This window comes from Lemur catta, chromosome X (assembly GCF_020740605.2).
Source record: "Lemur catta isolate mLemCat1 chromosome X, mLemCat1.pri, whole genome shotgun sequence".
NCBI lineage: Eukaryota > Metazoa > Chordata > Mammalia > Primates > Lemuridae > Lemur > Lemur catta.
The window spans coordinates 58,259,718-58,275,882 of record NC_059155.1 but is presented as its reverse complement, the minus strand read 5'-3'; the positions used below and the strand labels follow the sequence as shown (position 1 = coordinate 58,275,882).

At 40.0% G+C, this 16,165-nt stretch overlaps 1 protein-coding gene across 1 annotated transcript in view; it reads right to left on the bottom strand.

Moving 5' to 3' along the window:
* Positions 1–15,179, bottom strand: part of CLCN5 (chloride voltage-gated channel 5) — a 143,833-nt gene extending 128,654 nt beyond the window's left edge. The window contains exons 1-3 of the mRNA XM_045537769.1: positions 14,984–15,179; positions 14,294–14,369; positions 12,748–12,890 (exon numbers count right to left, since the gene is read on the bottom strand). Of these exons, the coding sequence (XP_045393725.1) occupies positions 12,748–12,763 (16 nt within the window). The 5' untranslated portion in view covers positions 12,764–12,890; positions 14,294–14,369; positions 14,984–15,179. The remainder of the gene's footprint in view (positions 1–12,747; positions 12,891–14,293; positions 14,370–14,983) is intronic.
* Between the last annotated feature and the right edge of the window lie 986 nt (positions 15,180–16,165).

Sequence of the window (16,165 nt, the reverse complement as noted above, 5' to 3'; positions counted from 1 at the left end):
CATCTGTTTGTCTTTCTATGATGTCTGCTTTCTTCTGCCAATTCTTCCCTCCTTTATGCCTGGTCTAAGCTTCGGCCATTTCTAACTGCTTTTGTGATCACCAACAAAGACAAGAATCTTCCTGTCTGGACCTCCAGGTCCAGGTCCAACTCCAAAATATACTCCAGGCAGCCACTTATGCTCTTTAGGTTCTACAAATAGAAAAATCTCTCAAAAGTTTCATTCTTTATGATTCCAGTCTTTCTATACCTATCTACAGCTTAAAATGACACAGACTTTCTCACAATTGTTCCCATCACTCCAGTCTCTGCCACCTGCCGGATTATGCATTCTTTCTCCATCAATATCCTAGAGTAAAACCTTTCTTACTTCTTAATCCATTGTTAAGAGTTCTACTATCCATCTCCTGGCTAAAATTCCAAATGTTAGAGAACCAGGGTCAGTTAACACAGAATAGTGACTTGTCTCTAAACACGCACAACTGGGTGAAGGAACTTTTCACTATACCAAATCAAGATGAAGTTCTGATAGACATTCCTTTCACTTCTTGTATCTCAGACAAAAGCCCTCTTTTTTGCAGGAGAAATGAGCTAAAACGAGCCTGAAGGATTTGAAGATTTAATTTAACCAAAACTTTATAATGTAAATATTAGGCAACTTACATTTTCTCTACTTCAAACATAAGACTATACCTGCATTACTCCTCAGGTCCTTAAGCAAAAAGCTCAAGAAATTATAACCTAGCACTCACAACATTTAAACAAGTTGAACAAGAACAACAGCTGTTCTTCTAGACACTGACATATTTAATTTTTAAATTGTGTCTGGAATACTATGCTACTTAGGTATTAAAACACCCAGAGACCAAAACTAATGACATACATACAACTGTTTCATCAAAAAAACTAATAAAATCACAATTTTTACCTAATTTAATCTTACTTATTTTCTTAGCATTAAACTTTAATAAAGCAACATCTCTCCCAAGCCCTCTGGTCAAGATGATTCCTTGGTAGCTTTTAGAGGCCCTTGGTTTTCCCAAACTCAGCCTCCTGTGCCTCAGACCTGCTCTCTCACCTCAACCACTATCATACCTTTTATTTCTTAGCATAAATAGTGTCAATTTTTATTTAAATTGTATTATTTAAAGGTATTACAGGTTGCTGTAAACAAGTCAAGCAGTAGAGAAAAGTGTCAAGGGAAAACTAAAAAAACCCTAGCCGGGCCATCCCTAATCTCTGAGGTAACTGAGAACTGTTTCTTATTTATCATTCCAGAAATTTTCTAAGCATATGCAAGTATACATATATACAAACTCTTATATCTATCTATCCTATAATATCTCTTTTCTTTCTGTTGTACAAATGGGATCCTATAATACATACCATTCTCCCACCTTTTCTTTCCACTTAAAATTTATTTTGGGCATCATTCCCTGTCACTATATATAGATCTACTTCACTCTTTTAAATGAAATGAACAGCATTCCATAGTGTGTATACACCATAATGAATATGACTGGTCTCTCATGCTGGACATTAAGATTGTTGAGAGTGAAAAGATGGCAACAAGGCAACCAACATCCTATTACCAAGTGACCTTTGTGCACTTCTTTTTTAGAATAGATTCACTAGAACAGGAGGTACATACCTCTTACATTTTGATAAGGTCTTCCAAACTGCCCTCCAAATGGACTCTACCAATTTATAATCCCAACAACAGTGCGCAGAGATGGACTTTTAAGTAATCAGTCAATTGTCTGGTCTGAAGTTCGTGCAGCTCAAATAAGGAATAGATATTTAACACAAAAATAGCAAAACACTGATCATTTTGTTACATCTTTTAAAAGTCTAGAAAATCAAGTGCCACAGTTGGTGGCAGCAACACCTTGATGTGATAAGCCTTGCCCACAACCAAATTCAGATTCAGAGGGTGCTATTCCTCAGCATTAATTGGCTTATAAATAATGAATTCCTTAGATTCAGAGATTTACTAAGTAAATTCAGCATAGGAGAGAAACCTATATTGCCCCTGGCAACACCACCCATAATTATATCTAATACCAGGAGTGCTGCATAATGATGTGATATAAGGTAGTTTTTACTCACCCCTAATTAGTGAAAGGCATTGGCAATGGAGACACACTTTGACTATACAAGAAGGCTGTACAACATCATATTCATGGCATGGATTGACCTAATTGGTTTTCCAATTAGGAAAACTAGAGATCTTGCTAGTTTAAAAGAAAATGGGGGGTAAGGAGTTTCCTAGTGACAATGAATGTCTGTAAGCATCACAGCACAGAATCTAGTGAATTACATCTAGAATAACATTTAACATTTTATATTTTACAAAGCCCTTTAGCATACCTTATCACATTTAATCCCCATGGCAATCCTGGTAGGAAAACAGTTATTACTCATTAATCAAAGATGCAACAAGCACATACAATGTGTGGGGCACTCTCTGCCAGGTATTTGATATTCGAAGATGAATGGAACACTCCCCGCTCATTCATTCACTGGTCACTCTGCCCTATCCAATGTATCTGCAAGGCTTTCACATTACCAAGTCAGGATACTTGGTAACATGGCCTGCAAAACTCTGTGTGACCTGCCCCCTGCCTGCCCTTCCAATTTTATCATGTGCCCCTTTATGCCTCATTCGCTATGGTCCAGCCACACTGGCCCATGCTGGGAAAGGATCCAGGCTCTTTTCACCTGAGGGATGTCCACTTTGTCTCCTCTGCCTGGGAGGCTCTTTCCCCAGCTCTTCACCTGGATAACTCCCACTCATCTTTCAGGTCTCAGATGAACTTGTCACTTCCTCCCATTCCCTCCCTCCCCCTATAAATTATGTCTCATCTATTATCCTTTTTCATAGGAGTTGACGTTTCTATTACTCACAAAACTTTATAAGGAAATATGTATGTATTTGTTTGCACTCCAACACTCCCTTGAGACTGCAAGGCTTAGAAGGGCAGGAATTATGACTTTCATGTTCACTGCTATAACCACAGCACCCACCCAACATAGTGCCTGGCACACAGCAGACATGAAAACAAAAGTACTGAACAAATGCAGCAATGCCCTCAGAGAATATACAATAGAACAAGGAAACATACAAATAAGGGAAAGGCTAATTTTACCAGAGGATGGGAGAGGTTTCAGGAAAAGCTTACGGTTTAAATGTAAGAAGATGTTTGCCAGGAAAGCCACCTACTGAAATGATCTAGGTCACCAGGGGCAAACTGCAGGTCAGGGAGAACAAGGAATGTATGGTGTCTCTCAGAATTTAGCCTTTGACATTTTGGGTGCATGATGGTATAATTACTCAATACAGAGAAACGTAAGAGAGGAGGAAACTGTTTTTATTACTGGGGTACAGAACCCAAGGAAAAGAAGGCCTTGGAAGAGTTGGGAATTTGGATGGCAGGGACTTCCCTGCCCATGTGTCTCTCACCATTCTCAAGCTAAATCGGAAAGATCATAAGTTCAAGCTGGGAATATTCAGTGCTGAGTCATAGGTGGCCACAAGTCAAGCCAGACCAAAGGGAAGGTGGTGGAAGGACCAGAAGACTTAGCATAGTCAGAGCCAGGGATAGGGGTTCTCCACATCTGAACACTTTTTTTTGGCCAAAAGATGTCAATGATGTAATTTAGTGTGCTTATCTTGAGGAGGGTGAGGGGATTAGAAGAAAAAAGAAAAATTCAGTGCCCAGAATATCTTTCATGCCTAGTAGTATTTATTTCATTTCCACTGAATGATCCCTGTCCTGGATTTATTTCTAATTACTCTATGTTGTAATTTCTGTGTTGCTCTATATTCCTCACGGAAGTAGTCAGGGCAGAAATCCTAAACAAATACAATAAAAAGCCACCTAATGCCAGAATTGTACTGGGTTGAAAAGCATCAAAATATATTACTAAGGGAGCTACCTCATACCATTAACTCCTCAACAGCTTCTTTGGTCTGACCACAGGTCTATAAATACCTGGGTGTTAAGAGAAGATAGGAAGAATAAGAAGAAGAATCTGGCATTTGCTGCCACCAAAAGTGAAACTTTCTAGTCCCACCTCCCCCCACCCTTGACCCACAGAACAGCCTTACATGAAACAGGAAGCTCTGAATCATAATTCTGGTTAAAACATAAGAACCTATAGTTTATTTCATAATGCTAACATAGTGACAAGAAAGGGGAAAAAACACGCTAGAAGCCTCAATGAAAAAACAATTCTTTGAGGGAAAAAAAAAAAAAAAACCTAAACTTTTTCACAGTAGCAACACAGCATAGTAGGGAAGGACTAACATTTAACAGAAAATTGTCAACTACCCAAGTCTAGGGGAGACAGTGCAATGCAGTAGGGCTAATTAGGTAGACAGACTGACAGAGAATGAGCTGGTCAACATTGATTATCAGGAACTCCAGGGTCTAGTCCCAGCTCTAGGTACCATGTGACAGCTGTGTAGCCTAGAATAAGTCTCAATGGGCCTCAGTTTCTTCCCTTGCAATATTAGATGTTTAAAACAGATCACCTCTAAGGACCACTTCCAGTGTAAAAACATCTTTTATTTTTTATGCCACAACTTATAACACAATCAGAGCAGCTACGATGGGCCAGGGTTTCTATAACTATCCCATTCTCATCTAGAATCATAGGTAAATATTGTATCCTTTTGCATATTATAATAGTAAAGGCTAGCATTTGCAAGTCCTTAACAAGTGTCAGGCAGTGTTCAAAGGGCTGCATATGTAGGCATTACTATTAACCCCATTTTACAGATGAAGAAAGTAAGGCACAAAGAGTTTAAATAACTCCCCCAAAGTCCCATGGCTAATCGTGACAGAGCCAGGATACAAACCCAGGGAGACTGTCCCCAGAGTCTTAACCCTGATCAGACAACTGAGGATGAGACAATAATTGAGGCTTTTGGAGTTTAGGTAACTTTGGCTCCCAAATGACAGAGCTGTGTTCAGATCTAGGTGTATCAGATTCTAAGGCCTGCGTTCCCCCCACAGCTGTGTGCTTGGGAAAGAATGGTTGGCTCTTAGAGAGTAATTTTCTGAAAGATTGTTTTTGTTTACCTCCTGCTCAATGCCTTCCATCAGAATCCCTCCTCCACCTATTTCTCCCCCCTGAGGAGTTGTAGAAAGGCAATAAGTGAAGAGAAACAAAGAACTCATTTCTTTTTTAAAATTTTTATTTATTTATTTGACAAAGAACTCATTTCTTGGATATCTGCTGTAGGTGAGGCACTGTGCCAGACAGAGGAATAAGGGGGGGCAGGGGCTCTTTATTAGCTTCTTTACTCCTGCTATAACCTGACTTTCATGCAAGAATCACACAGGTACTAACGTTCTGGTCAACAGGCAGGACCAGATGGCTTTGCTTAGATGACAGTAGTCCAATTAGTAAGCCACACTGCTACCCAGATTTCACACTGAAGCTCTGTCATCAATTCACTGGCTGCTTCATGAAGCTCCCTCTTGCCACCCCCCTCACCTCCATGTGTTAGCTAAATCACCAGAGTGTTTACAAATACACAGTGATGTGCTAAAAAAAAATCTACAAGGTCAAACTATATACATCCTTCAGACTTGAAGCAGCAGAAAAGTTTCTCATGGCACGCAACCATTTTATTACAATTTCCCTCTGCCTGATTTTCGTGCTTACCCTGCCATATATTTTGCCACCTCCTGTTATTATGTAACCTCTACATTAGATGCAGTGTAATTTCCCATTTTTTGCACAATCTCCCCATCCCCACTCTCTCTCCCAAGAGTTTTTTCGAATCAATAGGAGAGGCAGCCAAAAATTACAAGCGTTCTTGAGGAAGTATTAATAGCAAAAAAAAAAAAAAAAAAACCCTGCTTTAACCAAACCCTAAGGGGCCTGGTTTCTTTTGTTTTGTTTTTTAGTTTGAAGGTAGAGGGGGACACAGAACGGCTGAAGTCCACACTCCCCGTTGGAGCCACTCTTTGAGGGTCTAATGACTCATTTTGTATCTCATTTTCAAATCACTTGTTTTCGAGTTATAAAAGTATTAATAATACATATTCATTGTACAAAATTTGGAAAATAAACAAAAGCATAAAAAAGGGAGAGACAGCCACTTTAACAACTTTGGATCATATCCCTTTGTTCTGTATTTACCTTCACATTCATCGGTGTATATAACGTGTAAACACACAGAGATACATAAACCTGTACTTAAATTAAAAAGAGAGATGGGATAATCCCATACTTTTCCATTATATCATGAAAATTTTCCATAGCATTAGTCTTGATTTTTAATGGCCAGATATTACACTGTTCAGATCTGCCATAATTTACTTACATTCCCCTAATATGGAACTAGTCTCTTCACTTTTTCACTATAAATACCTTACTATATAAAGTTGTGTACATATATTTGATATTTCCTTCAGAATTATACTTTTTAAAATTAACAAGTAATCATGTTATTTACAGAAAAATAGAAAGATACAAATAAAAAAATAAAATCAATTATATTTCTTTTTTAAACACTTTTATGTATATCCCCTCAGGCTTTTCTTTATATATTATATATATGGATACAAACACATATATTAAAAGGGGTCATACTATTAATAATTTTAAAATAGCTATAATAATAGTTACCATGTATTGAGTACTTACCACATGCCAGGCATTGTGATTTTTTCATTCAATGCCCTCAACAATCTCCTCAAAAACAGCTCAGTGGGGCCAGGCGCAGTGGCTCACGCTTGTAATCCTAGCACTCTAGGAGGCCGAGGCGGGTGGATCGCTCGAGGTCAGGAGTTCGAGACCAGCCTGAGCAAGTGTGAGACCCCCCGTCTCTACTAAAAATAGCAAGAAAATTATATGGACAACTAAAAATATATACAGAAAAAATTAGCCGGGTATGGTGGCGCATGCCTGTAGTCCCAGCTACTCGGGAGGCTGAGGCAGTAGGATCGCTTAAGCCCAGGAGTTTGAGGTTGCTGTGAGCTAGGCTGATGCCACGGCACTCACTCTAGCCTGGACAACAGAGCAAGACTCTGTCTCAAAAAAAAAAAAAAAAAAAAAAAAAACAGCTCAGCGGTTCCCAAACTTGTCTGCACGTTGGAATTACCTGGGGAGCTTCAAAAATACTGATCGCTGCATCCCATCCCCAGAGATACAGATTTAATTGGGCTGAATGAAGCCTTTGCTTGGGAAGTTTTAAAACATCCCCAGGTGATCCTAATGGGCACATAAGTTGGAAGTATTAGGTGAGCTACTATTTATCCCTATTTTACTAATGTGGCAATTGAGGAACACTAAGACAAGTAAGGTAACCAACATCACACAACTGATAAAGGTGTAGCTGAGATGTGAATCCAGGTTTAAGCCCAGAGCTCATACTTTTAACTACGATTGACCTTTGAACAATATGGGTTTGAAAGGCACAGGTCCACTTATATGCAGATTTTCTCAACCATACACAGATGGAAAATACGGTATTTGAGGGACACGAAACCCATGTATACGAAGGGCTGACTGTTCATATACCCAGGTTCCACAGGGGCTGACTGTGGGACATATGGGCAGATTTTAGTATAAGCAGGGGTCCTGGAACCAATCCCCTGAGTATAGTGAGGGATGACTCTTGATAATTTGGAATCTGCTTCCCTCCCCCTGAGGTTTAAAATTATGTTATGAACCTATTTCTATGTTAATAAATAGAACTCAACATTATAATTTTTAATAACTACAGTATTCCCTTGTATAGATGCATCAGAATGCAAGTTTATCAATTTTTCCCATTATAGAAAATGCTGCAATTAATATCCTTATTGATAAATCTTTGTACACATCCTTAATTATTTCCTTAGGATAAATTCCAAGAAAATGAATTTCTGGGTCAAAAGGTAAATACATTTTTTAAAGCTTTTGATAAATATTGCCAAACTGACATTCCCACCACAAGTGTTCTCATACACCTGCTTCCTTGTGTTCTTGCCAACAGTGAGGACTGTCATTCCTTTTTAATTTTTGTAAATTATACCAGAGAAAATAGTATGCCATTCTAATTCCCCCTTCTTTGACTACTAGTACAGATAGTACATTTTTTTCATGTTTACTGACCATTTGTACTTCTTTTATATATTTTCCTTTGCACATTTTCTCCCATCCTTTGTACATTTTTCTAGTAAAATACTTATATTTTTCTTATTGTTCTATAAGTTTTTATGTATTAAAGATAATGAGTCTTATTGTAATTGTTTCTAGTTTTCTCATTACCTTTATTTATGGTTTGTACAGAAATTCTTAATTTTCATATAATTGATTACATTAATCTTTTTCTTTATTATTCCACCTTCAATTATGCATACAAATATCTTCCCTACCCCCAAGATTATATAAATAGTCTCCTATATTTTTTGAGTTCCTTTATCATGGCCTTTTTTAAAACTTTTAACTTTTTAATGCAGCAGCTACACATCAGAACTGCTTACAACGCTTCTTTAAATGCTCAGGTCTTAAGACTGAATCACAATTTGGGGAGTTGGGACCTGAGCAGGAATATTTTTAAAAGCACCACAGGCAATTTTGACACCCTCTTCTTTATTAAGAAACACCATTTTAATCCTTCTAAATTTATGTTGATGTCATTTTTCCACATTACTTCAGCACACGTGTTAAATAAATCATTTCATTAATTTGAAATGCTACCTTTATCCTAGTTGGTAAGCTTCGTAAAAGCAGAAACCATACCTGTTTTCACTGACCACTGCATTTCCACGGCCCAGCAGAGTGCCTGGTACACAACCAGTGTTCAATAAATGTTGATTGAATTAATAAATAACACCTGACAGCACAAGTCTCCACCCTCAAACTGGCTAGTCTTCTTTTCAATATTTTCTTGACTACTAGACCAATAAAACTGATGTTATTAATGATGACCCTGAGTTATCAAAAATATTAAATTATGCTCAGTACACTGTTTAAAATGGCCAGAAAATACAGTAGAGGGTTCCATTAAGTGACGTCAAAATAATAACGTTGGCCAGTTTTAAGAGGTATGGGAATTCTGACCAAATTCTCCGTGGGGGAACTAGACAGTAATGACCCAAGAAACTAAGGAGATTGGGGTTCCTCAGCTAGCTCCAGAGATTGACTCAGAAGCTTCCTTGAACTGAAGACAGACCCACACATTCCCTCTTCCATGAGCCCATGGAAAGAACATTGGAGTAGAGGAAACAGGTGACCTGGATTTTAGACCTAGCACTAGGATCACCTACTACCTGTTTGATCTTGGGCGTGTCACTCAACATCTAGAGGTTGGGCTGTTTTCCAAGGATCTCTTCAGGTCTAAACCTCTACTTGAAGACCACTACAGGGCAGGGCTTCCAAGGAAAACCTGAAATTACCTCCACAGAATAGGGTCCGAGTCCCATCCCAGACTATAAGAAAATAATAGTGATAGTAGTAACAGCAGTAATAACAGCTATTGCTAAATTTTCCTGAGTACTTATATGCTAAATGATATTCTAAACATCTTACTATAATAGAGGCACACATTTATACAGCACTTACTATGTTCCAAGTGCTCTGCATATATTAACTTAATTCATCTTCATAACAACCCTATAAAGTGAGTTCTATTATTTTTTCTTTTTTAAAATGATATATAATAGTTGCACATACTTTCGCAGTACATGTAATATTTTGATACATTATACAATGTGTAATGATCAAATCAGGGTAATTGGGATATCTCACCTCCAATATTTATCTTTTCTTTGTGTTGGGAACATTCCAATTCTTCTCTTCTAGCTATATTTAAATACACCTACTATACTATCGAACACTAGAATTTATTCCTTCTATCTAACTGTATTTTATACCCATCAACCAGCTTCTCTTCACCTCCCCTTCCCCACCTCTATTAACCACCATTCTACTTTCTACCTCTGTAAGATCCACTTTTTTAGCTCCCACATATCAGTGAGAACATGTGGTATTTGTCTTTCTGTGCCTGGCTTATTTCACTTAACATAATGCCCTCTAGTTCCATCCATGATGTTATTCTTTTTTATGGCTAGATAGTATTCCACTGTGTATATATACCACATTTTATTTATAAGTTCATCTGTTGATGGACACTTAGGTTGATACCACATATTGCCTATTGTGAATAGTGCTGCAATAAACTTGGGAGCACAAGTATCTCCTCCATATACTGATTTCCTTCCTTTTGGATAGATACCCAGCAGTAGGACGAGTTCTATTATTATTCCCATTTTACAAAAGAGAAAATTGAGACACAGAGGAGTTAAGTGACTTGCCCAAGGCCTCATATCTGCCAAGTGACAGAACCAATGGAGTAGAACTCAGACTCACATGCTTAGCTATTATGCCATGTTCCAAACTACCATGGTATTATGCTTGTAACTTCAGAGGTTCCCCCAAACAAGGGTAAGCTGCAGTTTTCCAAAGAGCTTACTTATGTGGAATATTTCCCTCTTCACTAATGCTAGAAAAATAAGGTTTAACTTCAATGTAATTTTAAGCAGATCAGATTTCAGGGCCTGAGCTTGCAAAATTTATCATTTACTAAGAAAATATGATATTTTATTAAGAATTGTTAAACATTAAAATGTTTTTATTATAGCATAAATAAATCATTAACTACTAATGGCATTAGTTACAGAGAAAAAACACCAGCTCTTTATGCATCATTAGGAACAAAACTTTAGATCCCCACCTGCACAAACTCCAGTTCCAAACTTTCAAAATTGTCTTTGAAACATTGACCTGACAACCTGCAGGTGTCCCAAGCCCAGCAAGTCATCCAAGCTCAGTACACTAACTTCCACCATCCCCACACCCATCAGCTGCCTCTCACGTTCCCCATTTCAGAAAATGGCACCACTGGCCCCCAGGCACCCAAGCTGGCTGTCAATCTGGGCTCATTTCTTGCCACATCCAATCACAGAACATTTCTAGAATTCATCCCATTCTCTCTAACCTCGCTGCCCCTGCTTCTTCTGCCCAGACCCTCATCATCTCTCCCCTAAACCAACATTCCAGAAACCTCCCGACTGATTCCCAACCTCCCGACTGACTCCCGGCTTTCATGGTCTCCAGCTCAGCACTGCTGCCAAAGTAATCTTTCTAAAACAAAATCTGATTATGTTACTTCCCTGTGTAGAATCTTTGTCTTCAGGATAAAGTGTAGAATCCTTCCTAGAACATACAAGGTTCTTTATTATCTGGCCTCCGACTACCTTCCCTGCTTTGTCTGAGGTCGTGCCCCCACACATCTCACATGAGGCAAACAGAGCAACTTGGAACTTCCCAAACAGTGCTGCTCTGTCTGCCCAGAATGCAATTCTCTCATTTGCCCATCTGGCAAACTCCTACTCATTTTTTTAGACCAGCTCAAAACTCAGAGTTCATCATGCTTTTCTCTGGGCTTCCACAGCATTTTATACTTCTCCCTATTGTAACACTTATTCAATGTGATACATTTATTTATATGTTTGTCCTTCCCAGACAAGGAACCTTCTAGGGCTGCAGTCCCCAACTCCTTGGCTGTGGACTGGTACCGGTCCGTGCCGTGTTAGGGACCAGGCTGCAGAGCTCTGTCACAGCCCCCACCCCACCCTGCCTGTGGAAAAATTGTCTTGCGTGAAACTGGTCCCTGGTGCCGAAAAGGTTGGGGACCACTGCTCTAGGGTTCTGCATCTTATTCATCTCTGGATTCTGTTTATTGAATGAAAGAATGTCTCAGGATTTAAGCAAGAATATCCAAACTGCTTTTGATAAATATGCATTGTGTGAGTCAAAGCAGGCATACAGGCCAAATTCCATTTCAACAAATGCCTTTAAATTGAAAATCTTTGTACATCGAAACTACTTGTTACATTTGTGTGCCCACATATTTTAACCAACATTTTTAAAAGATACATTAGACTACCAAGTAACTTACCTGTTGAATATTTCTAGATATTCAAGTTATTTCATTCTCCTCCATCTAAGTGGTCCTTAAACTTTTGTGGGTCACAGATGAATTTTAGTAGTGTTTGTCTATCATTTCTTAAACCCAAACTCCCTTTTGAGAAACATAAAAATCCCACACACCCCTAGAGATTCTGAAACTCTCCAGAAGGGCACAATCCTCAACCATACCAAAAATAAGAATAACTTTGTATGCGGTAGGAATTCATAGGTTCACAAAAGATGTAATCCATCAGCCAAGATACTGTTGAGCTTTGCTCCCAGGTAGTCCGTATTATTAAAATAGGCATTTTCTTTCTATCACCAAATATGAACATTATAACATTTAATATGCTTTTTCAAACTGCATACGCCCCAAGAAAGTTTTTACTGGGAAAAGGAAGGCAGAAAGGTGCTGACATCTGTCTCTCCCACCTTTGAGAATCTTATGAGAGTAATTTTCAGGAAATAAATGAAAAACACAAAAGAAAAAAATATCCTCCATTTCCTCACATATAACCCGCACGAGCACATGTTTAAATAAAGGAGTTCTTTTCAATGCTTCTGGCATGACATTTTCGTACTTCCCCCCAACCTCATTTTAAAATAACTCAAACATCTAGCTACCAGCAGCTTCTCTTAAACTAAAGTGCTTTGTCCTTGTGAAGACGAAGGGTTAAATTAAAGAAACGGCTGGCTGCCTGCCACTGGCTTTGGAGTGGGGGGAGAATAGAGTAGGAAGAAAAACCAGTTAGAATAAGTGCTAATTTCTTACCCTGCCACATGGCCATCTTGATACTATCTTCTCCCAGGCTGGGGTCACACAGGCTCAGTTTCCCAGAGCCCCTCAGTTTTGTAGGGAGAGTTGATAGAAATGCAGTTGTGTGGTCCTTTCTGCAAGATGCTAAAGCTCCAAATCTGAAAATGTAAATAGAAAAATGAATGCCTAAAAGAAAAAAAAACTTCAAATGTTCAAATATTATCTCCTGTCCCTCTCTAAACCTCTCTTTCAAGGATAGGCAGACATGAGTAGTGTCAAGTTTCCCCCTGAGCAGCAAGATATTGCTGAAGAAAGAATTGGGAGCAATCAGGAGATCTGGAGTCAGTTAATGTTGCCACTCAGTGCTGTACAATTCTGCATGAATCAGTGGAGCTTCATTCAGTAAATGGGGTTCCAAATCTCAATGGATACATGGTTGGATGAGATCACTGTTAAGTGTCTTTCCTATCTTGAAGTTCCACACTTTAGGGACTGAAGAACAGCATTAATATCCAATGCCCTATTCAACCACCAAGATACCCAATTTCACATTAAAAAATCAGTAGAGAGCAAATTTTGTGAATACTTAAACTTTTTAAATAGATCTCGAGTAGGATAAAAAAAAAGAAAGGAGGTATAATAAAAAGTAAAGAGTGATGATGCCCTTTGGGTGGTGGTTCTTCCTCCCTGCTTCATTGTATTTTCCTATACTTCGCAAATTTCCTATAGTGAGCATATATTGCTTTTATAATTATGAGGAAAATGAAGCAAAGAAAATGAAAAATGTAAAAATAGAATATCAGTTTTAAGAAAACCAAATTCATTCAGCTAATTCCTATTGTTAAAACTTCAAATCTAGTCTTAGGACAATACTATTTGCAAGGCTATGAAAGGAGCTAGAAATGGGGAAAAAAATGAGAGGTCTGACTACTTAGTTTGATTCAGAAGTTTAATATATTAAACACTCTGCTTGTCCATTTAAACAAGTTCTCAGTTAAGGAACTGGTCTTCCTTACTTAGCATAAAAACCAATCTCTCAAAGAAAGTCTTCGCCCTTTTTGACTGGTGAACATCAAAGTAGACTGCTATTTCCATGGCTTTAATAGAACCAACACCTCTACCCTCAAAGTGAAAGCGCTAAAGCACAAACACTGAAGGCTAATACTAACGTGAGAATCGTGTTGCTTTTCTTTAATGACAAAAGGATTAATGTGTACACCAGTCCCTAAAGCACTAAGAGAGAAAAGACAGTGCTTTGTATAAGAAAAGGTTCGCGAAGTCCAAGAAAACTAGGAACTCACAAACTCCCAGGATGAATTCACCAGGAAAAGGCGCACCAATGACTTATCTGAAACCCGGGACAGTTTGTTTTGGTTTGCCTTTTTGCTTCTCCCATTTCGCGTGCAGTTAAGAAGTAGTCATTTGCGCCTTGTGGAACAAGGTGAAATTTAACATTTCCTGAAGTTAAACCCCAGTATTTGCCAATAAACGTATGAAGTTTCTGTAAAGCGGATTCATACTGTCTTATTATGCGCCGAACTTCTGGATTTCCCTCACTTACTCGGGGCAGCTTCCACTGACGTTATCACACGAGCAGACGCACAACTTCACTTGGAACTCCAGGCAACTGATTTGTTCTGAAATGTTAATAAAGGTAAATGCGCGTCAGTGTAAAGGTAAAGCTTTCCCCTTACGGGTAAAGGCGCTCAAGAGCAAGGCTCAAAAGTCTGAGGAGGACCAGCTCCGCGCGTTAAGTGGCAAAAGGAAAACGCACAACAACTTTTCCGAGAGTTTGGACCCAACCTCGCTAAGACCCATACAAACCTGAAGCAAGCCCAGAGCCTGACGAAGAAGAACGGGGTCTCGACTGAGCTTTGTCAGCTCGAGCTTTATCACCCTACCCCAGTACTGGAAAGGGGACGCAGGCAGCTACCCTCCCCGATTCAAAAGCTGAGAGGGCTTGGCGCCGCTCCGCAAGGAAACTTCGCTCAGGCAGCCCACGGACCCTTCTCGGAGAACAGGGTTGGGCTCCGGGAAGATGCCGCCCCGCTCTGACTAGAACTAGCCTGTCTACCTCCTCCGAGTGCCGGGTGGTGGCGTCCGGACACGGGGAACCCCCATCTCCAGGGGGCCGAGCCAGCAGGGGACTGCTTCCCCTGTGTCGCTGCGCTCCGGGGGTGCTCCGGGAGTGGGCCAGGGGCCAGCGGCCCGCGAAGGACTGTAGGGGAAGGGACACCCCATTTGTCTTTACCTGTCACTAAGGTCAGGAGCCGCTGTGCCCGTGTCCGCTGCCGGTGGGCAACGCGCTCGGTCTGCTCTGGCGTCCAGGACACCAAGTTGAACTAGCGCCCCACGTAGCCGGCAGAGCTTCATTCACACAGCCCAGCTGGGGAGGAGGGGGAGCGGAGCCGGCGCACGGCTCATGTGACAGGCGCCTGGAGAGTATCGGCTCAGCCCAGCCCGCGTCTGCGCGTGCGCGCCACCGCGGGCCCTCACCTGGCACCCTGGCCCAGCCCGGGAGGAGGGGACGCCAACTGAGACGGGGCTGTTGGGCGGAGCTTCAACGTGCGCAACCGCAGTAGGTCGGCCCTGCTCTCTGCCCTATTTAATGAGGACTGGGCGGGTCCTAACCCAGTGCTGGGCGTGTCACTTGCCTTTGAAAAAGCAACTGTATATGTTCCCCTGTTTCCAACCTGCAGTACCTTTTTTTGTTTTCTTTTGTCCTTAGAATGAAACTGTTTATCCTCAGCTGGTGTCCCACAGAGTAGTTAGCATAATAGTAGAAACCTAATACTAGTAACATTAGATCACATATTTTGAGCTGCTTCTTATATGCCAGGCACTGTTCTAAGCCCCTTACTTTTTTCATCTTATTTCATGCTCGCAATAACCCCCTGGAGTATGTACCATTATTTCTCCATTTTTACTCATAAGAATACAGAGGCACAAAAAGGTTAAATAACTTGTCCAAGCTCACATGGTAGTGGGAATAGAAATAGTGATGCTTTTACCAGCCAACTTGAACCTCATAGCAGCACTGGAAAATCTATACTGCAGTTATCAGTATTGTATTATCTCCATTTTAATCATCACAAAACGGAGGCTCAGAAAAGCAAGTCACAGGAGTAGGGATCCAACCTAGGTATATCTGACTCCAAAGCCTTTGCCCTAGGGTTGGAAGAAATGACCCCTTGTGTTACAGAAGAGAAAACTTAGGCCAAATGGGATGCATTGACTTTACTTAAGATAATCCAGCTATTTAGTTATTTGCAGAATTAAGACTAGAATCCATAAAATCAATTCAGGTAAATTAACTAGAACCCAGGTACTCTAATTCAGAGTCTAATGCAGTGAACAACTTTGAATGCTTACTTTGGGCAAGCTTAGTGGTTGGGGATACAAAACCTGTCTCTGAGCCCAACCAGTGTAAAGC